The following is a 10,911-nucleotide window of genomic DNA, read 5'->3' on the forward strand; positions in this document are numbered from 1 at the left end:
TTAGATCAAGTCAGTCAGCAATTTGACAATAACGTGGAATTCAGAAACATTTCAGGTTTTACAGATTGTTGCAACCTTGATTATGTTGGAAACCGGTAGTATATTTTCCATTGACATTGTTGTGAATATACAGCATTTCTGAATGAATTGTTTGTGTTTCGCAATTAAAGTCTAATTGTGTTCTGCTTATCGAATTTGTTTAGTTTATTGACTAGTCATGATTTCGCGTTAGAATAATGTAGCGTGTGTTCTATGTCCACCAGAGGTTACCATAATGATACTGTTCGTGACGTCAATTTCTACAGGCCGGAAGTCAAAATTGTAGTTGTTTTAGTCTGTGGGTGACACAGGAAAATATTTCTACCAATATTTTGACTGGAAACAAATTTAAACGAGCCCACTCTGTTCTACAACATCATTGCACCTTTGGAGTAAGTATACATGTTTGTTATGTTGGAGCAAAAGTTAGTAACTGGCGAATCTGTGAATAAGCGGAAATACACATTTCGGGTTTGTGTAGGACTGCTTGCGGGACTTGATTTAATAATGATGGGTGACATGGGAAAGTGTTAAGAGCCAATGCATTGCTCTATGTTTTACGCTTACTTTCGACTGGCAAGACAATGTTTGTCTATGTTTTCAGAAAACTGATTATTATGCTTAGCTGGCTCTGACTTAACCCAAATCATTATAACCCTCCTTCATTGTTTTGCTTATCACAGGGTGGGTTGCTTTGGGGTGGGCACACGCACGCGGCTGACGGTTCTGTTTTTCACTTTAATTCTCCAGCATTCTCAGTTTTTAGATTTGGACAGACTATTCACCAAACTGACACGATGGTGAGTGTACACTTTCAGGATACATTTTTAGGTGAATTGCCAGGTATTTAGGTATGTCATAATTTATTCATTTTTGAATGTCGGCTTAGTATGCAATTTTAGTGTCTCCCCCGTCTCTCTCACACAGCATGGAAGGGTAAAGCTGAAGTCCACTGCACAGCAGGAGGAAGAAAAAAGAAAAGAGAGAGAGAAAAAACTCAAGATTTATGTCACTGCACGGGATGCTGTCTTTGCCAAGGTCAGTTTGAAAAGGACAAACCAGTAGATTTGAAAAATAGTAACCAATATATTTATGACTGACCTGTGCAGTGGTATTGAATACCAAACCTCCATACTTTCTTTTTGCTTTCTTGTTTAAGAGGAAGAATGGTATGTTGGATGATGAAGCCCTACTGTTGACCCAGCAGCTGCTTTCCTCCAATCCTGATGTTGCCACTCTCTGGAACTACAGGAGAGAGATTCTTTTGCATTTGGAGACTATACGGTAAGGACACTACTAATCCCATAATTCCATCCTGAGCCTTAGGGTTGGATGACGTTATGATACCACCGACTACCAGGGGTCGTTGACAACCATCGATGATGACAGACTCATACTGTCCAAAACAGTGTTTTATTTGAGCTTGTTTCTCACTGCCAGACTCTGGCGGCGCGCAAACATGCTGTTCAGTGAGCAACCAGTAGGGCAACATGTCAAATAATCCCATTATTGAATGTAAACGCCAACATATTCAACATATGTGGTAGTTGGATTATTAACATAATGCAAGATTACTTGGTGTTTTGGAAAGAGAGAAGATATCCGGTACTTAATGTCAAATGTATTTCCCTCTCTAATGTCTAATTTACCGTTGCTTGGCCTCATTGGACATGCTGTTAAAGGGCATGTTCATCCTAAAAACATTTTGAAAGTGACATTCATGGCCTTAACAATGTTTCTGGTTTTGCAACAATTAATTATCCATTGTTTATAACCGAAGTCTATTATATTATTCAGAAAGTGCCAATACCTGTTCAGTGAAATTACATACATTTTTTAACTAACACAAGTGACATTTTCCTGATTTATTAGGGAGGAAGTTGATGTGCAGAAGATGTATGAGGACGAGCTGTCATTTCTGGAGTCGTGTCTTAAGGTGAATCCCAAGTCGTATGGCAGCTGGCACCACCGAGGCTGGGTCTCCGCCCGCCTTCCCAGACCAGACTGGACCAGAGAACTGGGCCTGTGTGATCGCTGCCTCAGTCTGGATGACCGCAATTGTGAGTCAGAGGGAGGCAAGAGTGGGGAAGGGAGGGAATACTGTTTAGATCTAGGGGAGGTGGATTTATTGGAGAAAGCATGAAATAAGACCTAGAAATGAACACAGGAGAACTTTCAGTCTCCTTCACCTAATTTAACTTTTACCTAGTTTCTCTCCAGATTTTCTTTTTTACCCCGTTATTTTCATTCCCCCATTTTGTGATGGCCAATATGGGATTATGGCCCTGCACAGGTTTTTCCTCATCGGTTTCCCTTCTCCCCCCTCCCCCCCCCCCACTCTTAAGTCCACTGCTGGGACTACCGCCGGATGGTTGTGAAGATGTCCGGGGTGCCTGTGGACCAGGAGCTGCAGTTCACTGACCGTCTCATCGGTTCCAATTTCTCCAACTACTCCAGTTGGCACTACCGGAGCACCCTCCTTCCCCTGCTCCACCCTGAGTCACCGGAGCCCCCGTCGCCCTGCCACCAGACCCATCACTCTCCTCCAACCTCCCCTCAGAGTCACTCCCACCGTGTCTGTGAGGAGCAGCTGCTCAAAGGTCTGGACAGATCAGCGACCAGCCACAGACTCAAAACACGTAGTCCAGCAGTTATACATGATAGTATAGGCTACCGTAGCTTTCAAACTGAAAAGGCGTACAGTAGGCTATAGGCCTACCTAAAGGCTACTATTAATAATAGTTGCAGTAAATGGCACTTTAACATGGTAAGCTAAACTAATACTCAACTAATATTTATAACATTCCTTAGATTTTGCAATGGGAATAATCTCCTGCAAGCTGAGCTTTGGAGAAGCAGGAGACAAACATTGATATTGCTCTCACTGATATTGATGTCAGTCTAATAACAAAATGTGTTTTGAATGGAGTGGCAACACCAATTAGATTAAACTAATTATTATTTATAGTAGTCTTTATAACACTAATAAACAAACTTTGGCTTCGTTCAAAATTAAATGGACATAGGTACTTCTTTTACCCACTTCTAAATATATGAACATAACTGTAATGGCCAGATGCCTGTGTACCATTTAATAATATGAAACCTTTGGGGGTAATTCTTGCATTTTCAGAGTATGAGCTTGTACAGAATGCCTTCTTCACCGACCCCAATGACCAGAGTGCCTGGTTCTATTATAGATGGTTACTAGGCAGAGGTATGTATTGTTATGTCGTGCCTCCATTAGCACAATTGCTATTTTTGCTGTAAACCTAAGGCATATGAAAATATGTTTAAATGATGAATATGAGGCAAACGTACGGAGTGTCGCCTTTTATGGCTGGCTGTCTCGGCCCATATATGTTTTTTGTAACTAAGAATAACTGCACTTTCAGAGTTCCATCCCCCCATTTCCATCCCCAAGTGTTGAAACGGACAGGCATGAAAGGTCACGTTGTAATTTTGCTTCATTCATCTTTTAATCGTATTTTCATATGCCTCGAGTGTGCAGCAAAAATAGCAATTTCAACTTCACTGTCCCAATAGTTATGGAGGCCACTGTATTATATCAGTTCATTGTATTTATTTCATTGTCTTCCATCAGTGAATTCTGTTTCTCTATCTCAGCTGAGCGGGAGGAGATGATTAGTTGTGTGTTTGTAAGCAGAGAGGAGGAGAGAGTGGCCGTAGCCTTTTCCAGACCTGTCAATGTGAGTACTGCTACTACTACTTTTGTAATTCTATGGCCACTGGTTGTAAATGTGATGCTGTGAAGCCAAATTGGGTCACATATGTCATATGTGCTGTTTATTTAAATAAGTCATAAACTGCATTTAACACTGTATGCTTCTCCATGTCATCCCCCTGATGTACTCAATTCAATTAACTGGCATGACACACACGTGCATATTGCAAAATATTATGTACAAATTTTTATTTTTTCAGGTTTCTTCTAGTGGTCTGATGCTGGTGCTGGATGGTCAGCCCCAGCGGGTGGAATGGAGGAGTGTCCATCCTAGCTTTAAACACAGCCCTGTCTGCGTATCCTTTTCCTTCACCGTACAAGATCAAGGGTCAAGGTTTTATTGACAGTCCTCTATTCTAAGTTAAAGCATCTTTCCAGTAAACGATAGGTTGCTACATCGATTCTCGAGCTGTCAAGGTAATAATCTGTCATTCTGTCTTTGATCAAGACATTTAACCCTAATTGTACCTGGAGTGGCAGCCTGTCCTACACCTCTCCAACTTGGTAAGTCTGGGCAGAAAACAGAAGTCCAATTAGGCTGGATATTGTGTTCAGTTGACAACATTTTGGCATACAGTCAGGTTGATCATGCTTTATATTCCTTATTGACTAAAGCTCTTCATTGAATGGGTTAGTGAATGACAGATACATTTTTAATCTGCGCAATGCAAGGAACTTGGTAGAACCTGTTTTAGTGACGGCCTGTGCTCACTGTGAGGTATGATGATATGTCATAGTGATGGGCTGTGCTCACTGTGAGGTATGATGATATGTCATAGTGATGGGCTGTGCTCACTGTGAGGTATGATGATATGTCATAGTGATGGGCTGTGCTCACTGTGAGGTATGATGATATGTCATAGTGATGGGCTGTGCTCACTGTGAGGTATGATGATATGTCATAGTGATGGGCTGTGCTCACTGTGAGGTATGATGATATGTCATAGTGATGGGCTGTGCTCACTGTGAGGTATGATGATATGTCATAGTGATGGGCTGTGCTCACTGTGAGGTATGATGATATGTCATAGTGATGGGCTGTGCTCACTGTGAGGTATGATGATATGTCATAGTTATGGGCTGTGCTCACTGTGAGGTATGATGACATGTCGTAGTGATGGGCTGTGCTCACTGTGAGGTATGATGATATGTCGTAGTGATGGGCTGTGCTCACTGTGAGGTATGATGATGTGTCATAGTGATGGGCTGTGCTCACTGTGAGGTATGATGATGTGTCATAGTGATGGGCTGTGCTCACTGTGAGATATGATGATATGTCATAGTGATGGGCTGTGCTCACTGTGAGGTATGATGATATGTCATAGTGATGGGCTGTGCTCACTGTGAGGTATGATGATATGTCATAGTGATGGGCTGTGCTCACTGTGAGGTATGATGATATGTCATAGTGATTGGCTGTGCTCACTGTGAGGTATGATGATATGTCATAGTGATGGGCTGTGCTCGGTGTGAGGTATGATGATATGTCATAGTGATGGGCTGTGCTCGGTGTGAGGTATGATGATATGTTGTAGTGATGGGCTGTGCTCACTGTGAGGTATGATGATATGCTGAAGACCTCTTTTGTGGGCCTTGACATTGTGTCAGATCTGCGAGCTTCCTCCAGGGACAATCAGCGACATCACTAACGAGCACAACCTGACTGTGCACTGGACGGAGAAACACACGCACAGAGACTGTGCCCTGTACACAGGTGAAACAATACGCTCCTGTGTAGATTCTCTCCTGGGAAGGTGCATGTTTTTGGTGTTATGGAGCAGGCTTGACTGAGATTTTGCTCAGTGCTGCCCTCTAGCCTTGTCTCACAGTAATGTGTCCATATTTCCCAGGTCGGTCTGTGAGTTGGTGCAGGGATTCGGCAACTGACCAGGAGCTTTTCAGGTAAGTGTGTGCGTGTACACGTGCAAATTGTGGATGTTTAGTAGGTACTGTCTGTGGTATATCGGGTTTACACTTCACTGATTGAAAATATGATGGTGTTTATATTTTGACATAGTTTTTTACAGTGGTTTTCATTGTTTTTAAACTAAATATTTTCTGGCTGTTAGGAGTGAGCTGTCAGTCGAGAAAACCTCTGTGTTGCAGTCGGAGCTACAGTCCTGCAACCAACTGCTGGAACTGGAGCCTCAGAACAAATGTGAGTAAACGCTTTATAGGGCAGGGTATGTCTTTAGGTTTGCTATTCATCCATCTCTGTAGGAAACGTCTCATCACACTGCTATGATGGTTGCCATTTCTCTCCCTCTCTTTTTCCCTCTTAGGGTGCTTGCTGACCATCATTCTCCTCATGAGGGCACTAGATCCACTAGGATACGAGAGAGAGACCCTTTCTCACTTCCAGACACTTAAGGTGAATGGCGTCCAGGTTCATGACCAAGTGGCAAACAACGATGCATCTATATGTTTTTCATCACTGTCTGTCTCACATAGGAGGTGGACCCTATGCGTGGCGCGTATTATGGTGACCTGTGCAGCAAGTTTATGATCGAGAACACCATCCTCAAGATGGAGTATGCAGAGGTCCGGGTCTTCAGTCTCTCTGACAAGGTTGTAACTGTCAGTTCCTGGCTGTTTGTCTCCATACTGTGTGTGTGCAGTGAAATGCATGATAGGTTTGGCTAACAATTTGGTGCCTTTCTCCTCGCCTCAACAGAACCTGACCACACTATGTCACCTGGACCAGCTGCTGTTGGTCACTCATATCAATCTCTCATCCAATCAGCTGCTGAGGCTTCCTCCTCAGTTTGCCATGCTGCAGTGCCTTGAGGTGCAGTACATCAGTAAATATTTCCATGTGTTTAATTAGTCCTGTTTTGTTCTTTAGGTTTTTTAGTGTTACATTTTCGCATGTAAATGCCTTCCACTATGGTGGAGCACCGTCAACATCTGTTTTTTTCAGGTCTTGGAGGCTGATAACAATGCCATTGAGAATTTGGAAGGACTGTACCATCTTCCTAAGTTGGAGGACGTGTCCTTAAAGAACAACAGTATCCTTATAGCAAGCCTACTGTGAAATAGAAACCGTAAAACAGGGCTATTCAACTCCAGTCCTGGGGGGCTTAATAATTCTTCTGGCTTTCACAGTAACCTACTAATTAACACCCTACTAATTAGTCCTCCAGGAATATTTTTTTTTAGTAATTGTTGCTTTGTAATGCTTTGCCTTTCTCGTTTAATCAGTGTTATTACAGAAAGTACATTGTAATCATGTTAGGGATTATTCTGTTTTCTTTGACCATAATATGCAGAATTATCCAGACTCTCAGACCTGCAACCGCTGGCTTCCTGCCCAAAGCTGACCCGCCTTGATCTCCGTAGGAACCCTGTCACCCAGCTGGTCAATATAGAGTCCGAGTTGGCTGAGCTACTGCCCTCAGTCACTGATCTCCTGCTCTGATTGGACAGAGTTACAACTCCTTCTAAATTTAGACACAGATCTATCACATCTTAATTGTAAGCATAACATTTCAATTGAGGGAAATGTGAAAACTAACATTAACTTCCTACTTTTCCGGCATATCATTATCAGCTGTGCTTGTTTTTGTGTGTCCAGGATAGAGGACATGCATGTATATGAGAGGCAGGGTTTAAAAAAATAAATAAATTGCCTCTTTACTACTATTTATTTCACGTATGTGTGTGTCAGGGTCATAGAGACCACCACTTGTTTTAATACCTGATAACATAGGACCATCAACCAGAGACCTCACTAAACACATCTAAAACCTGTGTTTGTATATTCAGTATGTGTCACTTGTGAGTCTGTTGGCGTGGACATGGATGTCCGCGTGTTTGTGTGTGTGTACACTTACATAGTTCAGTAATAAAAACTGCATGCAGATTCTCTGATGGGGTACTGTGTGAGTGAGCATGTTGGGAATGTGGCTTTTAGCAAGCAACGAAACGGCTTCTGGATGGTGATTGCCGGAACAGACATCGATCTGATATTGCAATCTAGTTAATATATGTGGCTGTATTTTTTAAATGGTGAAAACATTTATGAAATGAATCTATACTATTAAATTAAATGTGAAGGACTGTTCCACTAATAAAACAACTCATTGCATTCTCATTGCCTCCCAAAGTCTCCTGTGGTGTGGTGAATGGTGAATAAGCTGGGAATCTGGCAGGACTCTTCCCTCTGCTGTGGTGCCAAAACACACACTGGTTTTATGATTTACTTTGGTGGGAGTGTCTCGTCTGTTGCACCTGGGGGGATAAACATTTGTGATTTTAACAGTTTTAGGGTGTGTTCTTCATGCATTTCAGTCTTTGTTTTTGTAGTCCTTTAGTAGGATTCCATTCATTGAAATATGCTCAGTTGCATCATCGTTATCCTCCGCCTGGTACACAACTAGGTGTTGTAATTTGTCTTACTATGACATCATAGGATCTGAAGGTGGTTTCAGAATGGGAGGGTCAATAGTCAGAAAGAACTATGTACCAGGGTGCAGTTTGAGAAACAATACTATCCTTGATTAATCATTAGAAACAACTAGAATGGTCAAACCCTGTTTTTCATACATTTTATATACAGCATCTCACAAAAGTGAGTTCACCCCTCACATTTTTTGCTAATATTTGATTTCTATATTTTCATGTGACAACACTGAAGAAATGACACTTTGCTACAATGTAAAGTAATGAGTGTACAGCTTGTATAACAGTGTAAATTTGCTGTCCCCTCAAAATAACACAACACACATCCATTAATGTCTAAACCGCTGGCAACAAATGTAAGTACACCCCTAAGTGAAAATGTCTAAACTGGGCCCAAAGTGTCAATATTTTGTGTGGCAACCATTATTTTCCAGCACTTACTTAAGCCTTTTGGGCATGGAGTTCACCAGAGCTTCACAGGTTGCCACTGGAATCCTCACAGAGCTGGTGGATGTTAGAGACCTTGCGCTCCTGCCCCTTCCGTTTGAGGATGCCCCACAGCTTCTTTAGCAAGGCAGTGGTTGTCTTGGAGGTGTGTTTGGGGTCGTTATCGTGTTGGAATACTGCCCTGCGGCCCAGTCTCCGAAGGGAGGGGATCATGCTTTGCGTCAGTATGTCACAGTACGTTAGCATTCATGGTTCCCTCAATGAACTGTAGCTCCCCAGTGCCGGCAGCACTCATGCAGCCCCAGACCATGACACTCCCACCATCATGCTTGACGGTAGGCAAGAAACACTTGTCTTTGGACTCCTCACCTGGTTGCCGTCACACACACTTAACACCATCTGAGCCAAATAAGTTTATCTTGGTCTCATTAGACCACAGGACATGGTTCCAGTAATCCATGTCCTTAGTCTGCTTGTTTTCAGCAAACTGTTTGTGGGCTTTCTTGTGCATCATTAGAAGAGGCTTCCTTCTGGGATGACAGCCGTGCAGATCAATTTGATGCAGTGTGCGGCGTATGGTCTGAGCACTGACAGGCTGACCCATAGGCGCTGATACCGTGGGTGCTCCGGGGCTCGAGCACCCACGGAAAATAGCGAGCACCCACGGAAAATAACGAGCACCCACGAAAATACTGAGCACGAGCACCCACGTGTGCCAGACCGCCAGTCCGCCAGTAGGCTACATTCATTTAAAATTAAACTTGCCGTTGGTGATATGTAAAGCGTCTGTCACACTGTGATTGGTTATGTCGATGTTAGTGACAGCGACATAACCAGTCGCCTGCTCCGGGTGCTCCCTATCCACCAATCACAGCGTTTCTCAGATGAAAAAATGCCACTATCAAAAACTCGTAGCAGAAATTAGGGAGAAACTCCCAGAAACTATATGTGTCGTTTTTTTTTATCGATATTTAGATAATAGCGCAAAACATTAATTTCCCACGAACTGATCGCGGTTAGGCCTACGTGTCAGTTAATCTTTTCACCTCCAATCCTGTATTTGTGATAAGTGGTACATTTTGAAAGATCTACTTTACGGCTTTATTAATAAGTAAATTAATAGGTCTGCGTAGTGCGTTTATATATGTATATATAGGTGTGTATATATAGGTATATATAGGTGTGTGTATATATATATATATATATATATATATATATATATATATATATATATATATATATATAAATGGCGTGCGCCTATGAGCACCCACGGAGGAAAACATAAATCGGCGCCTATGGGCTGACCCCCCACCCCTTCAACCTCTGCAGCAATGCTGGCAGCACTCATACGTCTATTTCCCAAAGACAACCTCTGGATATAACGCTAAGCACGTGCACTCAACTTCTTTGGTCAACCATGACGACGCCTGTTCTGAGTGGAACCTGTCCTGTTAAACCGCTGTATGGTCTTGGCCACTGGGCTGAAGCTCATTTTCAGGGTCTTGCCAATCTTCTTATAGCCTAGGCCATCTTTATGTTGAGCAACAATTATTTTGTTCAGATCCTCAGAGAGTTCTTCGCCCTGGGGTGCCATGTTGAACTTCCAATGACCAGTATGAGGGAGTGTGAGAGTGATAACACCAAATTTAACACACCTGCTCCCCATTCACATCGGAGACCTTGTAACACTAACGAGTCACATGACACCGGGTAGGTAAAATGGCTAATTGGGCCCAATTTGGACATTTTCACTTAGGGGTGTACTCACTTTTGTTGCCTGGGGTTTAGACATTAATGGCTGTGTGTTGAATGATTTTAAGGGGACAGGAATTTTACACTTTTATACAAGCTGTACACTCAATACTTTACATTGTAGCAAAGTGTCATTTCTTCAGTGTCAAATACAGTATATGCAAAAATGTGAGGGGTGTACTCACTTTTGTGAGATACTGTATATATATATAAGGAATAGTCATGATAAGTCATACAATACACACAGACCATGTTCCTTTGGTGGCACAACAGCTTTTTGTATCTCCCATCATGCTTCTTTCTAGTGCTTCTTTCAAGTGATGGTTAAAACCAATCACATTGGTGTCATCTTAGATGTGGATGGAAAGTTTTTAGCAATGAATATACATTATTTCCCTTTTACGTAATGGCTTTATAAGAATCTTGAGGACTTTTTGAAATTGGTTCATAGGTTGGTGGGTTTTGCTCAAAGATGATTATCTGCAGCTATTTCAGCTTAAACAAATGTGACAAACTAGAAAGACCAG

At 42.3% G+C, this 10,911-nt stretch overlaps 1 protein-coding gene across 3 annotated transcripts; it reads left to right on the forward strand.

The window, feature by feature from the left end:
- Positions 1 to 296: 296 nt before the first annotated feature.
- On the forward strand, positions 297 to 8,042 carry rabggta (Rab geranylgeranyltransferase subunit alpha). 3 transcript variants are annotated; one of them, XR_002197042.3, is made up of 18 exons: positions 298 to 431; positions 790 to 839; positions 967 to 1,077; positions 1,199 to 1,323; positions 1,912 to 2,099; positions 2,385 to 2,639; positions 3,173 to 3,256; positions 3,667 to 3,749; positions 3,985 to 4,080; positions 5,393 to 5,498; positions 5,635 to 5,686; positions 5,854 to 5,942; positions 6,067 to 6,155; positions 6,236 to 6,352; positions 6,459 to 6,572; positions 6,705 to 6,792; positions 7,054 to 7,258; positions 7,891 to 8,042. XR_002197042.3 is itself a non-coding variant. In XM_010865698.5 (17 exons), exons 2-17 carry the CDS (start codon positions 837 to 839, stop codon positions 7,200 to 7,202), a joined length of 1,749 nt encoding a protein of 582 aa, XP_010864000.4. In that variant the 5' UTR covers positions 297 to 431; positions 799 to 836; the 3' UTR covers positions 7,203 to 7,877. The 3 variants fall into 3 exon arrangements, 2 of the variants coding, with proteins under 2 accessions (XP_010864000.4, XP_010863999.4); XM_010865698.5 differs by lacking the exon at positions 7,891 to 8,042 and having other exon boundaries at positions 297 to 431; positions 799 to 839; positions 7,054 to 7,877; XM_010865697.5 differs by lacking the exon at positions 7,891 to 8,042 and having other exon boundaries at positions 7,054 to 7,877.
- Positions 8,043 to 10,911: the final 2,869 nt, after the last annotated feature.

This window comes from Esox lucius, chromosome 8, assembly GCF_011004845.1.
Source record: "Esox lucius isolate fEsoLuc1 chromosome 8, fEsoLuc1.pri, whole genome shotgun sequence".
NCBI lineage: Eukaryota > Metazoa > Chordata > Actinopteri > Esociformes > Esocidae > Esox > Esox lucius.

Excerpts from the sequence above, each read along its gene's own strand:
- rabggta (XM_010865698.5), top strand. Across the intron at positions 3,750-3,984 it reads CCTTTTCCAGACCTGTCAAT|GTTTCTTCTAGTGGTCTGAT; the intron begins GTGAGTACTGCT and ends TTATTTTTTCAG. Across the intron at positions 6,353-6,458 it reads TCTTCAGTCTCTCTGACAAG|AACCTGACCACACTATGTCA; the intron begins GTTGTAACTGTC and ends TCGCCTCAACAG.